General features: G+C 38.5%; 1 protein-coding gene across 1 annotated transcript in view; it reads right to left on the reverse strand.

Moving 5' to 3' along the window:
• The window catches only part of RUFY3 (RUN and FYVE domain containing 3), a 1044108-nt gene extending 1025580 nt beyond the window's left edge, over positions 1 to 18528 (reverse strand). Inside the window, exon 1 of the mRNA XM_044061198.1 lies at positions 17808 to 18528. Coding sequence (XP_043917133.1) covers positions 17808 to 17985 — 178 coding nt within the window. The 5' untranslated portion in view covers positions 17986 to 18528. The remainder of the gene's footprint in view (positions 1 to 17807) is intronic.
• Positions 18529 to 19488: the final 960 nt, after the last annotated feature.

Below are 19488 nucleotides of genomic sequence, written 5' to 3' on the forward strand. Positions count from 1 at the left end.
ACACAGCACAGCAATGTATTGAGTAACGGTTTTGATCAGGTAGTTATAAAGTGGTAGCATGACATCACTGGGACAATCAGCTGGATTTTTGTTAGAATTAGATGGTTAAAAATATGCTTTTCTGTCTTTTGCAAATCTATACTGGTCACACTTTAAATTACTGTTTACTGCTATTGATAGACGTTTAATGATTTCACTGTTTATTTTCTAATCATAAACCCTAAACCCTTTCTGGCAAATCTCATGAAGCTGCACCTACTGATATTAAAGGGGAGGACATAGACTATATTGCAGAATTCTACATCTTTTACTGACAAGATTACATGACCTAGCTTGACATACCTGGTTATTCAGAGCCCATTTCTGGTTTTGTATCTGAGAATAATCAAATAAGATGCACAAAGCCCGGTAGGATGCCACTAGTGACTGCCACAAAGATGGAGAGGCAACTCCACCCTGACTCATTGGGTAATTTTACTCAAGCAGTATTTAGGTTCAGAATGCCAGCTTTCCACGTAACAATCCTATAAGAGTCTATATCCAATGAAAGCGGGTCCTATCTGTCATTTTTAAAGTAATGTTTATGTTTGTCTGCAGAAGTCCAGCTAGTTGTTTTTTAAATCCCACCTACTAAACTTGAAATGATGCCGTTGCCTTGACCACACATAGTCTTAGTCTGACCTACTATATAACCTGTTCCATCTCCTAACTTTCTTTCTCTGTTAGTAACTTCTGCTTAAACTAACCTCCTAAACCCTCAGTTCTACTACTATAGCCCTACTATAGCCCCCTCCTTTCTCTCCCCCTCCCATTCTCCACACTATTTATCTGTTTTCCCTCCACTTCCTATCAATGTCTATACATTGTCCTTCATTTAAACAGTGATTACCTTTTTGTTTTTACTCTCGTATGTAGTAAATTTTGTGGTAAATTTTTAATCAATGCAACCCTTTATGTTCATAATTTTTTTCTTTTGTTTTTCTCTTTATAATTAATTTTGTATTTGCATTGTTATTTTTAATAGTTTTTGTCCTGTATGTTTATCTTTGCTTATGTTTGCTGGTGCTCTTTCCCCTTAGGTATCCACTGAAAATGGGTTGCTTACTATCAATGCAATGCAAATAGTTAATAACCTTTTCTTTCTTACAATTATTTTGTATTGTGATTGTTATTTAATATTTGTATATTGTCACTTTATCTTTACTTATGTTTGCTGGGGCTTTTCCCCTTGGGTCTCCACTGAATATGGGTTTGTTTGTAAACTCAGTTGGACTAACCCGGTTAACAAATGTGAAATAAATAAATAAACTCATGTATGCCTTATATACAGCATTAATTTATTTCTACAGAATGCCTTTTTTCATACTAAAAGTGCCTGAAGAAGCAGGAAGTCCTACTTTCCTTGAGTAATTCACATTTGCAATGTGCACAGACAAGTCAATGGGGATTAACAACTGACTGGACAAAGTTCTGTCATGGTAGGACTGTATGGCTTCCTGATTTACACCATCTTTGTGTAAAATGCACTACAGAAACAGAGTTCAGTGTGCTTTGTGCACAGCAGTGAATCACCTAGAGGCTGTCACTCTTTTGCTCTGGAAAATGGAAAAGGCAGCCATTCAACTGGCTGTACTTTGTGAGAAAATTGTTAATGACTGCATCATCAGTGCCACTATCCACCTTGGATTTAATTAACGCATCATCAGTGCCACTATCTACCCTGGATGTAAGTAATGCATCATCAGTGCCACTATCTACCCTGGATGTAAGTAACGCATCATCAGTCCCACTATTCACCCTGGATGTAAGTAACGCATCATCTGTGCCACTATCCACCCTGGATGTAAGTAACACATCATCAGTGCCACTATCCACCCTGGCTGTAAGTAACGCATCATCAGTGCCACTACCTACCCTGGATGTAAGTAATGCATCATCAGTGCCACTATCTACCCTGGATGTAAGTAACACATCATCAGTGCCACTATCTACTCTGGATATAAGTAACACATCATCAGTGCCACTATCCACCCTGGATGTAAGTAATGCATCATCAGTGCCACTATCCACCCTGGAGGTAAGTAACGCATCATCAGTGCCATTATCCACCCTGGATGTAAGTAACGCATCATCAGTGCCACTATCCACCCTGGATGTAAGTTACACATCATCAGTGCCTCTATCCACCCTGGATGTAAGTTACGCATCATCAGTGCCACTGTCTACCCTGGATATAAGTAACGCATCATCAGTGCCACTATCTACCCTGGATGTAAGTAACACATCATCAGTGCCACTATCTACTCTGGATATAAGTAACACATCAACAGTGCCACTATCTACTCTGGATATAAGTAACACATCAACAGTGCCACTATCTCCTCTGGATGTAAGTAACGCATCATCAGTGCCACTATCCACCCTGAATGTAAGTAACGCATCATCAGTGCCACTATCCACCCTGAATGTAAGTAACACATCATCAGTGCCACTATCTACCCTGGATGTAAGTAACACATCATCAGTGCCACTATCTACCCTGGGTGTAAGTAACACATCATCAGTGCCACTATCTACCCTGGGTGTAAGTAACACATCATCAGTGCCTCTATCTACCCTGGATGTAAGTAATACATCATCAGTGCCACTATCCACCCTGAATGTAAGGGTAAGGAAATTACTTAGTGTACTACTTACCCCCCTCTAGTGGAAGAACAAAGTCCGAGAGTGCAGCTGCATCTGATAAACAGAAACAGACTCTTCTAATATAAAGCTGAAATACAACTAAATGGCTATTGCAAGTGGGATATCTTTAACATAACTGGTGATTGCTAGTGCTCAGTAAACTTAAAGCCATTAGGTGACAAACTACAAAAGGAGAATTGTTTACAGAAGAAATGACCAAACTGGGAAAGAATTTCTATTATATCAAACCACAGACAGAAAAAAAGAAATGTACAGGAAAGACACACACACACACACACACACACACACACACACACACACACACACACACACTTCCACGTGTGTGTATACAGGTACTTACTGTGTATAGAGCTACATACTACACCTGGTGGGCCTCTTTTAAATTGCTGTCTAGCAGAAGGAAAGGTATGATGAGTTGTTGTTCACCCCCTACAACCACTATATAACAGCAGGAGCTCTGCCCCAGGTAACAATGTTGATCTCTAGTATATAACAATAAAGGAAGTTTGGGGCTTCCTACATTGTCACAAGACAGTCTATGATATATGTGGGATAGTATCTTTATGTTCAGCTTGCAGTAAAGCTTTCATGTAGTACACAGTGGCTATAAATCACAGAAAGAATTTCTAATGTGTGCTTTGTGAAAAAAAATGAGAGGTAATGCCAGCGCATTTCCATTTGTTGTCAAACATTTTCTGATTGCCACTCAACTTAGCTTTGTGACTAGAAACCCAGAACATGAATCTGGAAAGCATACATCTGATGTTACTAAAGACTATTTCAGTTTTTGTCATCTGTACTTTACTACAGTTTTACTATTTTTTATTTACTAGGTTTTAAAATTGAAACACTGCTTTAAGTTTTGATTATTTTTTTGTTTGTGTTCTAGTATATAATTAATTAGAGAAAAATGTTGTAGACTTGGACTAAGACTTATTAAATATGAAAAGGTAAAACAGAAATAAATTTAGCCAGTCAACCATGGCAGTTGCTGTATAAAATCATGGATTTTATTTAAAGAAGTAAAATAAAATCTTAAAAGCAAAGCGAAAACAAAGATAAGCACTTTCACACCTTTCTTAATAGGCACTTCATCAGATTACAAAACTGTTACAAACAAACCATCTTTTAAACACAGTTACCTTACCGGGTCACGTGATCTAAGAATTGGTCTTAAAGGGTTCCATTAAATCCCTTCTTACTATCTGCATGTAATGCTAAAATCCGCTATATCTTTTTACATTCAGTTTTATTCCTTAGATCACCTTTTCTATTGCTAGGTGTAATTCTAAAAAGTAAAAACTTACAAGTATGACTGTTGTCATTTTCTAAAACATGTTTATACAGTGTATTATGAACATCATTCTTCCTGATGTCATTTAAATGTTCTCTAGTTCTATCTTTCAAACATCTATACATTGTACTTACATAGTAGGATTCACATTTCACACAGAATGACAAATACACTAGATTTTGGCTTCTACAATTTACATAAAAATGAAAGACATAATTTCTTACTCACTGCTACAAATATATTTGCACATGCTGAAGTCTCTACAAGGAAATGTACCACATTTATCAGAAACAGAAACCTTGTTATTAGTAGATTTATAACACAGCATCTCTTTTAATGCTCTATTGCTCTTACAGCAAAACTTGGATAAACTGCCAAGTACTGACCTATACATATCATCAGGAAAGTAATATGAGACCTATTACATCTACTAACAATGTCTTGACAAATAATTCAGAAGGCACATGTATTGCTTCTGCTATGAACTCACATATCAAGTTTTTGAGCTGTAATGCTACTTTTTCTGCTGTGTTTTACATCTACAGTTGCCAAATCTCTTGATAAACAAAAAGAGGGCTGCAAGAGGATGCTCTATGAGCAGGAAATGGCAGGGTATAAAAAGACTGCAGATAACAGGGCAGCTTGAACTGGGACTGGATGTTCAGAGAAAGGTGCCCTGGTCCTAGTTGTTCTTTTGAATTGACTAATAAACAGCTGAATGTCCTTAACAAAGGTTTGTCCTTTGTACCTACCAGAAGTTCTATTTTATATGATGTCCTCACAGAATTTAAGCTTTTTGTAAGGAATATTTCTTTAAGATCAATGCATGGTAATGGCACTGTACAACCTGTTAATGTGTTTAGAAAACCTAGTCACATTACTCCTTCCTATCCACCATTACTGGAAGGATTTAGAAAAATCTGTGAGCATGAAATATGTGAGGTTCTGATGGGCAAATGCAGGAGATGTTTATACAACCTTAGTTGTTTTGAATATGATGCGTTATGTCAGATGCTTCCTTCAAATTTACTTATACTGCTTCCTGCTGATAAAGGAGGTGCGGTGCTATTGATGGACATGGATAAATATTTGGGCAGCATGGAGGCTTACCTGAGTGATACATTGACTTATGCTGAACTATGAGGTGGATAGTTACATTAATGGGGTGCGCTCTAACTTGTATGACTTGTTAATGGACGGCATCTTGGATAAATCCCTTTGAGTATTTTTTAGTATAATACCCCATGACTGCTACCATTTATGGGCTACCTAAAGTGCACAAGTCTAGAGTAGACCCACCTATGAGACCTATAGTCTCTGATAGGGGCTAGGTGACAGAACCTCTGTCCATATACACTGAAAAAATGTTACGTCGAGTATTGGACAGAGAGGGTAGAGTTTTAATAGATACCAAGCATTTTTTGACAAATTTATATGAATGGTGTAGCAATTCAGATATTAAGAACTATGTACTGGTGAATATGAATGTCACATCACTCTTCACTGTTATCCCCAATTAAGTAGGCATTAAATATGTTAAGCAATTCTTCCTGAAACATTCAGGATATAGTACTGATAAGACAGAGCTTCTCTGCTCACTTCTTGACTTTATTTTGAGCAATGATGTGTTTATATTTAATGATAAGCTGTATCATCAGCAGATTGGGGTTGTGATGGGCAGCATGTGCACCAACAGTTATGCAAATATGGTGTTGGCATACTGGGAGTCCCTCTGCATATTCAATCAACATAATTTCTTTTTTAAGTTTATTCCTTTTCATGTACGGTTTGTTGATAATGTGATTTTTGTTTGGCCAGGCACTATGGAAACTTTACACAGATTTGTTGAGTATTTACATTCTACAACCAGTTTTCTGAGATTTACTCTAACTTTCTGTTCTATATCTGTTGATTTCTTGGATGTGCATGTAATGATTACTGAAAATGGGATAATTACCAAATTATATAAGAAAGAGTATAGTAAGAATAAAGTTTTACAGTGCAACAACATGTATCCAAAACAAGTACGCACAATGTGCTAAATGGACAGTTCTACAGACATGTGCATCTAAGTGCCAATGATAGAATTATGTATGAATCATTTAAGTATCTTAAAAGGGACTTTAAATGTAGAGGTTACCATGATGTGAAGGTTGCGACTGCCTCTGACGAGGTCCTCCAACACAGGAGGGATACTGCTAAACCTTACTTCTCTGAGAGAGTAGTGAACAGTGAAAGAAAGCTCTCTGATGCAAGATGCTCTGACCTAAGAAAGTGTATGACTTTTATTCTATGGATGTTTGAACTAACTGCAATACTATTAGGAAAAACTGGCAACTACTAGTATCTGATGATAGGTATAGGTCAGTACTTGGCAGTGCATCCAAGTTTTGCTGTAAGCAATAGATCATTAAAACAGTTGCTGTGTTATAAATCTACTAAGAAGATAGGTTTCTGTTTCTGATAAATGTGGTACAGTTTCATGTAGAGAATGCAGCATGTGCAGATACAATCATAGCAGTGATTCTTATGTACATCCAGTGAGCAAGAAGAGTTATGCCTTTCATTTTTATGCAAATTGTAGAAGTCATAATCTAGTGTAATTTTTTATTCTGTGTGAAATGTGAATCTTACTACGAATGTAAGATGAACAAATGTTTGAAAGCTAGAATTAGCAAACATTTAAATGACATCAGGAAGAATAATGTCCGTAGTGCACTGTATAAACATGTTCTAGAGAATGGCACAAGTCATACCTTTATGTTTTTAGTTTTGGAATTGCTTCACCTATCAAAAGAAAAGGTGATCTAAGGAATGAAATTGAATGTAAAGAGATTAAGTGGATTTTAGAATTACATCCAGATGGTAAGAAGAGACTTAATGGAACTGTCCTTTTAAGACCAGTTCTTAGATCATGTGACCTGTAAATGTTTTTTTGGTTTGTTTGTAATAGTTTTTAGATTTGATGAGGCGCCTGTTTAGAAAGGCACAAAAGTGGTTATCTGTGTTTTAGCTTTGTTTTTATGGTTTTATTTTCCTTCTTTCAATAAAATCCATGATTTTAGACAGCAACTGCCATGGTTGACAGGTTGGATTTACTTCTGTCTAGTACATAAAGTTTATTTGGTTCTCTCACAGTCTGTTGAATGCAGTAGCCTGTAGTTTCACTTTTGGAATATAACACTCTGAACTTTAGTGGCTATTAAGACAGACAGAATACACACATAAACATGAACAGTTACAAGATTCAGTAATCTGCTGAGTATTTTTCCTCTCACTTTCGGTTAAGGAAGCTTCCTCTCGCTTCCATGCCCTGTGACCTTAGACAACTTCCCCTTGACCTCCATGTCTCTTTATAACTTGTAGCATTAACTTCAGAGTTATTCAAGTACATCTACAAAATGTTCCCAGAGGTCAGCCAGATTGTCTCCTCTGGTAGCTTATTTTATGGTGTTATCACCCATATTTTCCTTGAAATCTTATTTCCTTGTTTCCTTCTATACATTTCTGTGATGGTTTCAAATAATACAGTATATATTTTCCAGTTCTTTCTAGTTAGAACTAGTCCTGGACCTCATGCTATACCTTGTACATATCACTCATAGATATATTTAGGGTTGCCAGCTGTCTGTTTTTTGACTGGACTGTCTGGTTTTCTGAGAAATTGTCTGGTTACAAACATAATTCAAAACCGGACACGTGAAGTCCGGGTTTTGTGCCACCGTGAGCGAGCACCATGCCCGCCCTCACACTACAGCTGCAGGCAGCAGGTACCGTTGATTGCGGTATTAGTGCTGTCTTCTCCTTTAAGAAGAATCATGCATAAACATGCTTACTCTACCAGCGTGAAACTAAATCTAATTTGCAGTCTCGCCAAATTTTAAGCTAGCAGTTTGAAGAGGGGGCTAAGTCAATGTGGCAGGTAAAGGATGTTGTCCAGCGTACGAGAGCTCTGGAGCTGAGCAGAGAGAACTATTTGGAGGTAGAAGGAACAAAAGTAATCATCGACAATACTTCACAGTCCAGTGAGTCCACAGATAGATTTTTCATTTTTTTTTCAGTAGGTAATTCAGGTAAATACATTATACAGGAGATTTAATGTATTACATAGTGAGGATGCTTTCTTGCAATTTTTAATGAATGGCTTGTGACTTTCTTTTATATTTTGGTTTAAATAATAACAATTCACAGGGTTATTCTCTGACAAGGGAAGAAGGAAAATTACATGTCTGAGATGCTGGTTGGGGGGATGCTGGTATATTGGACAGTTTTTGCTACTGTGGCTTGAAATCTAACTTTGATAACTGCAGCTGGGATTCGGCTGTTGCTTAGAATATTTTGTTTACTTGCTTATTTTCTCATTAGCAGGTCCAAAATCTGAAATATATTTATGGACATTGTTTTACATTACTATTGTCAATGCATTTTTAAATATTAGTTAATGAAGTAAAACATACGTAATTCTTATCTATTCAAATGAGTATTCTTGAAAAGAGATGACATTCCAAAGTATGTTGTTACTTCCTTAAAAGTAGAGTAAACTGCTAAATGCAAAGCTAATGCTTTGTTATGAGTTCCTGAACACCAGTCTTATAATGGCTCTTACCTTGTTTACATAATCAGCAGTGTGGGGCTTGGGGATGATGATTATATGGAATTAGTGGCTCTCCTGGAAGAGCCGAGGTACAGTGATCATTTTTTGAAGTGATAACTGGGTGTCAGAATTTTGTGCAACACTGTTACAGAAAATGAATTTAAGTGTAAAAGCAAATGGGCAATATATTCCAGAAAAGCTGTAGTTTGACCTTCTCATCTTACATTCTTTGAGGCGGTCAGTGGTACCAATAGATTATCACATCTTCACTGTCAGCAAGATTTCAAGGAACAGCCATGATCAGGAGGTTGGACATTTTGCATATGTAAGGAATGCATATATGTTTCTATGTGACTTTGTAGGGGAGAAGGTATTTAACATGAAGGAAGGAGTATCATGGTGCTATGGATCAGAAGTGAGCATAGTGGCAATCTGGAGGCTGACTGTGAGTGGCTGCCATTACAAGTTTTAGCAAGAGTGAGGTAAAAGAGGCAGCCACCTGGTGTGCAACATAAGAAGGGTGATGGGGCTGATCAACAAACTACAGTTTCTGCAGTCTTTTTTTTTCCTCTACTGGCATTTCTGATGATGATGCCAAAAGGCACATCAGAGCTTTATATGTGTTAAGTTGCATCAAGAATGTCACTTAGCTGTAGGAAGCCAGTTTGTATAAAGGTGGTGTAAGTGTACAAATCTGTTTGTTACAAGAAAAGTCAAAGGATTTTTTTTTTCCTTTTGCCTGTACTGAAGGGGGTGTGAATCCAGGTTTAGGTAATTGAGTTTCTTTCGTCTTCTGATGACTAGCTGAGGGGATGGGTGCTCTATGAGGTGCAGACACTGGGCACTAGGTAAGCCAGTTTGGCAGTATTGCCTGCAGTCTTATATGTTTTTTTTTCTGGACTATCCACAAATCAAATCAATTCCCTGGTAGTCAGGAAAACACTGTACAAACTGCACTATTCTGTTTCACAAAAGGAAACAGAATATCAGTGTTTGTTAAATTGGCTGATTTACTATGCTTTTTTACAGAAAAGCATAGTAAATTGGCTGAAAGCAGGCATCCGGAACAGAAAAAGACGGCATTCCCATCAGCTGACATCACGGTGATGTCACAGAATGGGTGGAGCATAGATGGGAGAGGGGGTGGGAATGGGTGGAGTTATGGGTGATGCAAGGGGTGTGACCTTAGTTCAGTTTTAGCCACAAAGAAAGCTGGCAACCCTAGATATATTTCCTACTGTCATGTCAGATCTTATTCTCTTACCATCAAAGAAAACATGTAAAATAAATAATACAGTATGATTATTGTCGATGGCCCTATATTATACTTTTTCCGATACTGAAATATTTCTTAAACATGAAAACTAGAACTGCACCTTACATTTCAAATCTCATCTTACTAGCCTACTGTCCATTACCAGGGTACTGTCCGTCATTTAACAGATACTCTTAGGGATATAACTCAGTAGGTTGGCAGCTTTTCCCACTAACTTCCTTAATTTCAAATTACTGAATATCCGGCATGGCCTTTGTAGCTGTGATCCTTTCATATCCAAGGCTGTAATTAAACATGTGGGACAGTGGGCAAACAAAGCCATAGTATTTCAGACTATTTCCCCTTACACTTGAAGAACAGCATCCCTCAGAGTTATGGGAAGTATTACATCGATTCTATGCAGAAACTGTAGAGTATTATCAAAGTATGCTAAAAGTCAAGGATTATTTACTCTAACACAACAGTAGTATTAAGTGGTATTAAGTAGTATTAAGTGCAGTTTATTTAGTTTGTTTTTGGCATGAAGACCATTGCCAATTAAATTTCTGTTAGTGCACTAGTACTGATTCACTATGAGTGGCCTTGTCTGTTTCATACTTGTATGTGCAATTGCAGAGTTAGTAGAAATAAGTAAGGGTGGCTCAAAGTTCCCCATGTAAACATTTCTGTCACTTTCTGTGTTTTGTAGTTGTAAAAGGTTATTTAATTTTCATTTTGTGCTGGGAAACACTGCCAGCGTGCTTTGCATTTGTGGCACCAGCAGTGCTTCACTACGTGTGTGTGCATGTGTGTGTGCATGTGCATCCTTACCATGTGTGTGTGTGTGTGTGTGTGTGTGTGTGTGTGTGTGTGTGTGTGTGTGTGTGTGTGTGTGTGTGTGTGTGTGTCTGTCTGTATATGTTTGCATGCCTGTGTGTGAAAGAGATAGACTGGGATGATTAGTTTTGCTGAAAAGGGTCTCAGAGTGTTTTGTTTGTGATGACTTGTAATGTTGATTTTTTTTTTTATCAACAAATGTTGTGTTGTAGAACTTTAATATGATAATGTACACAGTCAATGTTTTTTTTAAGTTGATAACAAGGAGGTGTGGAAGGACAGCCCCTTCATGTGTAGGAATGAGGTAAAGCCCACCAGCAAAAAAAAAAGTTACATAACAGTAAGAACAGGTTTCAGAATGCGCTGTTATAATCCTGAAATCACAGTTTGGTTTTGGTGTAACATGGATTGCAGTTTATGTTCTGAAAATTATAATGATATCCTGAATTATACACTCGTGAATTAACACCCCCTCTATCTTCTGACTTTTAAGTAAATACATACTGTATACCACTCACTAAATTTTGACATCACTGTTAGATTGACTGGTTTCAAGCTGACCTGTACCTTTCATGTGTTCAGTGAAGATAATAGAATATAATGGGTGAATCAAGTCTGGCTATATTGCACTGATTACATTCTGAAGTTATTAATTCTGTAGTCTGACAAATGCTTTTTGACATCTCCCGTATACTCACTTTGCAATGCATCCTGTACAACTTATCACTGTATTTTTGATCCTGACATGTAGCAGCTGTTTTGATGCCGTCCAAACTCAAGCCACAAGCCACAGTAATGGCTTCTAGTACATGACCATGATAATGCTCAGTGCAATCAAGAAGCAGGATTCATCTGTGATTGATTGATTACAAAATATCTATACACCTGGATCAAATTTCTGAGCATAACGATCACGGAGAAGAAATCATTAAGACAGCTATCATTTACATGTCTATGTTTACTTTGTTGGGATTTGTGTTTCAACTAACTGATAGACAACTATGCTGACAGTAGATGAGAAAAAAGTAAGGTGGATAAATAAATGGGCAAACAGAGATGAAGATGAAGTGGACCTTGCGTTATGATGGTATGGGAATGTAGATTTCCTTGCTGTTAGTAAGAACATGTATAAGACAGCTGTGAAATTATAACTGTTAGATCTCCTTTAGATCTCTTCTCTAAATGCCAACTCAAAGGACATAACCCCAAACTATGAGGCTATGAAATGTATTTTTGTGCATTTGATATGAGTATGACACTGATAACCATTTCATCAAAAATCCCCAATTGTAAATCTGTGAAGACTTTTTTTTTGTATGTTAGTGGTGTGGATGTGGAGAAGCCTCCTATGCCCACCTGAAGGGGTCTCACTTCTAGGTTTGCATTAACTCTGGAGAAATTCAGAAATTTGCAGAAGTATAATGTCAAAATGGTCTTTGATCTAAAATGTAATTAAAATTGTTTGTAATCTTTTTATCATGAAGTTGGCACTGCTGGTTAAGGCTGTGAGCTGTAATTTCTATGGTACAGCGTTTGATTCTCACAACTCTCATTTGCCTACTGTGTGATCTTGAAAACAAAGTGACTTGACCAAAAACTGTTCCTGGGTCACCCTTCAAAAGGAAGAGTGTGTGTGTGTGTGTGTGTGTGTGTGTGTGTGTGTGTGTGTGTGTGTGTGTGTGTGTGTGTGTGTGTGTGCGTGTGTGCGCGCGTGTGTGTGCGTGTGTGTGCGCGTGTGTGTGTGTGTGTGTGTTCATAGGTTGGTACTAGGCTATCGGCCCTAGTGCCTATGCAAGCCTAGCTAACAATTCCCTGGATATTTCTTCCCACAATATTTCAGAGGGCCTACTTAGTTAACAAATGGATAGTATTATCATGAAGTTAACTTCATAGGTCCATGCTGTCCCATCTTACATCAGTTGTAAACAGAGCTGCTGCACATAATGTTTATGTACTCCTAAACTACCCTACAGTAGTATAAAGTTCTCCATTACACCCCTGTCTCTTATGCAGGGACAGACACAGACACACACAGACAAATGCAGCAAAATCTTGTCTTTGCTTTCCATACCAACTCCTGCAATTTCAACCAAATTCATGCCATAATAATTAAGACACATTCCCCATAGTCTGTTGGTCCTGTTTGATGACAATTTAAATGCATCTTTCTCTATTAATTATCTAAAAATTCCCATGCTCCTCCTCTGAATGTCAACCTTATTCACCTGTCATAACTGCTTCTAAGCTTTAGCAATTTGTACTTCACCTCAAAAGACCAGAAAATGCAGTTCTACATCAGGGTTGGGGAGCTATGGGTTGCATCACTTGCACAATGCACATATACACAGTTCCCATGATGTCCTGAGCGGGATCCTGTCTTTCTGCTTCATTTTTTCAGTATCATGCTCAAGAATTTGTTAATTTCCACAGATCTCAGTCATATATGTATATTATCTGATCCAAGCTGATGCAGTCTGCATACTGTAGTATGTAGGTGAACTCGCTTCTACAACATGTCACTCTCGAAAGCTCATGCTCTTCTCCTCATCCTGTGATGCTTTTGTTTCCTCTCGAACTATCAATGCTACTTTCTTCACCCAACATCTGGAGCTCTTCTGCTAGAGTGCCTGCTTCAAAATTTCCTTTAAATTTTTTCCTGCGACACATAAGTCACCACTTTCATTTTTTTGTTAAAAATCATAAATAATTTGTTTCTTACCTCCCCACAATCCCACTCTCTTCCTGCTGTCTATTTAAGATTTCTTTTCCTTCCTTTTCCAAATAGCAGCTTCACTACCATTCATTTAAATTCTGTTTGCACATACAGTTAATTTTTTAGGATCTGATAGACAGCTAAGTTACTGTTACTTAGCTGTTTGGTGAACCATTCTTGGTGTTTGCAGGCCTTATTTGCTGCTTTTAGGTGTTTTGCTGTTATGGAACTTTGTGCTTTGCTCAGTTATTTTTGCTAACTAATACCATTGCTGAGTTTTTTCTTCTGTTATTTACACGTAAATATAATTTTAACTAATACCACTGCGGAATTTTACTTCTGTTATTGACATATACAATTTTTGTTACTAAATTTTCACAATGAATAAAGAGAAAGCCTCTGATGTCTAAAAATGCAAGTCATGCTGTCATAAAAATTCTGCGCTAGGATATGCACCACCTTTGTGCTGTCTGTCTGTCTAGAGTTGAAACATCTAAGGATTGACTGCAATATTTGTAATTGTTTAAGACAGAAGAGTTAAACTCTTTCTCAAAAGGTTATTGAAAGGAGTTAACAAAAGGACCTGGAGACCATATCCCCATCCAAAAGCACTAAATTACAGGTGTCCCATTCTATTCTACCTGGGAATTTTCATGCATCATCTCTACCAGCTACTACTCCTACAGCTACTGTTAGAACTAAACTCCCAGATTCAACTCCGCTCTGAAGAGAAGACTGGGCAGTTTCTCCTCTGAGAATGAGTTATCTAACATTTTACATTCTAGACCAGCTGCAACCATGTCCAATGGATCCTCCAGGTTGGTGCAAAGTCCTACTGTTTTAATGGATTGGGAGAATGTGATGATGGCCGTTTTGAAAGACCAGTTGGAGTTGGGTGTCATCTCCATCCCCTCTGTTCCCACAGTGGCTGCAGGTTAGCCTGCACTGTCCACTTCAATGGTTCTTACCTCAGGCCCGGTCTCGGTACTAGGAGTGTTAGGGTCAAAGCTTTTTTCTTTAGTACCAATAGTGTCTTCTTCTGCCTTGTAAATTCCCTTTAACAATGGTGGCATTGGAGCTAGTTCCATTGGTGCCAGAATTTACTAGGCATACTTTGTTTGCCCTATAATATCTTTGGTGCCAATATCAACCCTGATAGTTGTTAATGCTATCAGGCTTTGATGCCTCAGTGTTGAAGACCTGTCAGGGTGAAAGGACTGATTTCTGTCCATGCGCCCATGCAGCCCTCAATATCTGTGGTCTCAGTGCTGATGGCCACAGCACCATCATTTAGCGTTGGGAAATGGCGCCAGAAAAAATGTTATCTCTATTTGAAGCAGAAAAGAAATATATTACATCAGACCAGGATCCATATGCAACAAGTAATTCAAGGAGAGGATTATGAAAGAACACAAGTGGTACACTTCACCAGTCTGGAGCCCTTAGCCATCAATACTCCTCCCAATAGGAACAAAGGACAGATACATCCTTTGACATGTAGAAGCTCCAGGGATGAGTCCTATTAGAACCATACAGATGACTCCTCCCCATTATATTGCCTACAACAACCTGTCTAACTTTGTAAGATCATCTTATGCAGCCGATCTTCTTAGTGTATATCAGTCACTGTATGCCCACCCTGACCAGGACATGGATTACAACTGAAGACTCCAGATTTTGGGAATCCTTGAGACGATGCAGTAGAGGGGATGTTTGCTCACTGACCTTCCCTCTTCCAAGGAAGAGATCTTCCAGGAGGTGTTTGAGTCTGCCTACACATGCAGCTCGGATGCCCCATCCCTCCCCTCTTATACCAGATGGTTGACTTAGTTTGCTAGTGTGTGTGGAGGCAGCCTAATGTTGTGGAACCCATTTCATGGAAACCATACAGAGTTCTATGGATTGCTAAGAACGGGCCCTAAAAGACACATCCCTGAGCATGCTCAAGCTATACATTCTCCAGATAAGGAGTCCAGAAAGATGGCTTGCCTAGGGAAAAAGTCAATACTTTGAGTATTTTCAAAATGTTCTCCTTGAATTACTTGCTGCATATGGATAGATTGCACATAATTCCACCCTGGAGTCACATAGAAAGTTGCCCCCTAGAGTTATCCAAAAGCAGCTGAAGTAACAGGTATCGGCTTTGAATACCATGGCCATGTTCTCCAAGGGATTGCTTCACAATGCAGCAGTTGGATCAGTGAAAGCAGCTGGGATGGACATGGTGATGAAACAATGGGCATGGCTGAGATTGGCTGGATTTGCAGATCACTTCACAGCAACTTCTATCACTGCTCCATTGGATGTGTACATGCCGTTTGGACAAAAAGTTAAAACACAGTTGCCAGAAGGTGAGCAGGAAAGCAAGGTGGTTATGACTGACAAAGTTAGGTTCATAGCCCTACAATAACTTTTCACTAGGAATCAGAAGGTTGGAAAGTATGTATGGTTTTACAAATTTGAACAATCCAACATGAGTAACAAGGAATTAGAACCCCCTAAGGGGGGGTTCTCCAATTGCTGCCACAAGGGATTGTATGGTTCTTATCATGAGAACAGGCAGCAGAACCCCTGAAGGGCTACATAACAGTCTACCTCTGGAGGCAGTCAGGGGTGAATTTCCTTGTACAAAAACAAGTGGCTGGCCTTAACTCCACTCATGTCATCCTTACCCATCCCAGATGTCATGCCCAGTCAGAAAAAGGGAGGGATACAAGAGGTAGCAAATCTTTTGCCAAAAAAAAAAAAAATAGCAATACCAGAGACCCCCCCAGACCAGAAGGGATCTGGGTTTTACTAGAGGGTCTTCTTGGTACCCAAGAAGATGGAGGGCCTCAGTTTAATGCCCTGCTCTACCTGATTTGGTTGAATCAGTTTTTCAAAAAAAAACATTCCTTTCCTGTCTACAGGAAGGATATTGGATTTGCTCTTTTGACCTCCAAGACACTGACATCCACATAAAGATGGCCATATCTTTGCAGAGGTTCCCCCACTTCTATATCACAGCCATAAATCTTTTATTGTCTAAAGGTTCAACATATACATATGTGCAAACATACCCACACACACAATATGCAAGCATGCACACGCACAAACACACTGACAGGAAAAGAGCACTTGTAAAGCGAGGAAAGTACTACTGGCTCTGACTGCAGTATCAGGTTAATTACTTATAGCAAGTATGATTATGACTCCTGCTTTGACTTTTTTAAGCATCAAAACAATCACTGGTTTACTGTTTGATGTGGAAGAATATCATGAAAAAGTTTTCTTTGAAAAATTCTACTTTGAAAACAAAAGTGAGAAAATTATATCTGAAATTCAACTTGAATTGACAATGAAATATGACTAAACTAAGTGAAACAAAGATGTGGGCCATCTGTGCTGCATGCTAGCACAAGCATGTGATATGAAATGGTTGCTTGGTTCCAGCACTTGCTGAATTCCCTACTAGCACAGTGCATGGTTTGCTGTAAAATGGGTACTAAGCAAGTGAGAAAGAGACAGACTCACAGGAATCCTTATGAATTTCAGCAGAAATGTAGTAAAGGCTGACAGGACAATTCATACAACAGGACTTCATTCATCATAATTTTAAACTCCAGTTTATTCACCATTGTCTGATGGGGTGACTTGTCAGTGCTCAGAATTTACAGCTTTTTAGAGGTATCAAGTAGCTGAAAGATGAAAAGAAACAATGAAATTGACAAGGACAATTTTGGCTTAAAGATATAATTGATACGTTTCTCACCTTATCATGTCTGGTACTTAACTTCAACTCCAGATTCATTTCTAACATACAGCAGTAATAAGGATTTAGGTTTTCTAAATTCAATTTAGGTTTTGGTATTGTGTTATAATGCTTAAAATGCCATATTTTAAATTACTAGTACTCTGCTTTGTAGGAAATTGCCATGTCAACCAAACTAGGCCATGTTTTTTTTAAAGAAAAAGATTTTTCTGAAATCCCAGTAACGACACAGTACCTTTTTTCTAAAATAGCAGTTCTTACAGTTGTTTTCATGTAAAATTGTTTGTTTTCAAGAGGGGGAGGTGTAGTTTTGTCATGCAGTAAATGCCCTCATTTTAATAGTACTGTGACCTTTTGCAAGAGAAGAAACAAAAGAACATCTGTGCAATTAAAGGCTTTTGAAATTTCTAGTCATTTTTACTCTTTGTGGAAACTAAATGCACACCCTTTCAAGCACTGTCTGTCTTTTAAAAAGGGTACTTGTGCCTTTTGAACAGTTCAACTGAATTTCAGCAGTGAGGGTGCTGCTTCATGCACCACTGAGCATTAATTTGTACAAACAGAACAGCAAGTGATGAGGTGAAATGGGATAAATGTAATAACAGACAAAGCAACACTACAGACTTCAGGACAATGCTTTAGGAAACAAAAGAGTACCTTCATGGGCTGGCTCTGGGTCAGGGGTGAGGGAAATATCATTCAGCTCCCGAAGACACAGCCAGTCTCCATCCACAGAAACTCGGAAGTTGCACAGATAAATAGTCTCCTTAGCTGCTTGAGTGATTTTGTCCATAGTGGGGGTTGGCACATCACTTAAGGGCGTCAGATCGGACATGATGACTCAGCGGTATGGGAACAAAACAGAAGTCCTGTTGTATGTAACAAGAAGGAAGATGTGTCCACTCCTACAGCAACTGCAATGCAGAGATGAAGTTTGAAAACACTGCTCTTTATGAAACCTCAGATGAAGCTAAGTGCTGATATTTTTCTTGCCTTTATCTTGATGTCTCCTTCTGTTCTCCTCCTTTCTGTCTCCAGCTGCATAAACAACTAGGGTACTCTTTAGATTAAACCACGCATTCTGTGACTCCAAAGCATCCTTCTTCAGACAGAATTGCCTGCAGTCTCAGTACCAAGGCCAGTGAAAAGAAAAAAAATGCGAATGCACAAAATCCAGAACAGCTGTGTCCCCACCTGTCTCTTCTCTGCTGAGGGAACGTAGAGTAATATAAGGATTGGCTGTCTGCTCCAACTGGGCGTTGACCAAGATGGCTGACTAATGAGCAGACTTAAATATTCACTGTCAAATGACTAGGAGCTCTGAGCATAAACAAATCCCATGGAGTTTTATATACGCTGAGAATGAAGTGAAGAGCAATAACAATTCTCCACCCACCCATCTCTCTCTCTCTCTCTCTCTTATGTATTCTCTTTTTCTCTTTCCTTTTGCACATAGACAAGCACATATAGCTCCTGTTTGTATGCATACACACATGCAGTACAAAAACAGGAAACTGATATACTACAAAAAAAGAGAAACTTGATATGTTTTCTGTAATTTTGACTTCACTATATTTCACCTAATGTGCTTAAGTAATTTATATTGACACTGTATTGATTGGAGGTTATAATACTCATGATGTAAAGCAGCATGAACATAAATCTGCTGTGCCAACTAAGTTGAATATTTCTCTTTCTTTTTTGTGAATGTAGAGGTGTATCAAGCTACAAGCTGGGGCTGCCAGGATCTGTTACCATTGTATTTTGGCATGGTTGGCATTAACTCCAGCACAACAAAAGTTATTGTGTTAGGAAGCAGAGGGCTGTTACAAGTCTTTGCCGTGAACTTCAGCATTATTTACCCAGGTCAGCATCCACATGCCATTATCCCTTTTGCTGATTAGTAAAAAGCTAAACTAGACCTGCTTATTTTTACTTGCTGACTGAAATGAATATTTAAAACCTATTGGTCAATAGCTTATTTGAAAACTCACTACTGACTTGGAAAATGGCAGCTGTGATCTACATTTCTCTCATTTCCATACCTGTCCTTTGTAAGTGTATCTGCTGATGATCAGACTTCACCTGAATGCAGTCTGCTGTAGCAAGGAATATACAATAGCAGATGGAGCATCACATGGACAGTGATCTATGTTTTATCAGGCTACAGTGTAAGTTTGTCTTGTCGAATTACTTTAGGCTGAAGGGTGGCTAAGTGCTGCATGGACTAGTGTTGTTGCCTCCTAGCAAGAAGTTTTCAGGTTCGGTTCTTGGCTGGGTTGCTTTCTGTGTGGAGTGTGTTATGTCTTCCCTGTGTTCAAGTGGGTTTTCTCTGGGT

Source organism: Protopterus annectens, chromosome 2.part0, assembly GCF_019279795.1.
Source record: "Protopterus annectens isolate FY-2018-M chromosome 2.part0, PAN1.0, whole genome shotgun sequence".
NCBI classification, from domain to species: Eukaryota; Metazoa; Chordata; order Ceratodontiformes; family Protopteridae; genus Protopterus; species Protopterus annectens.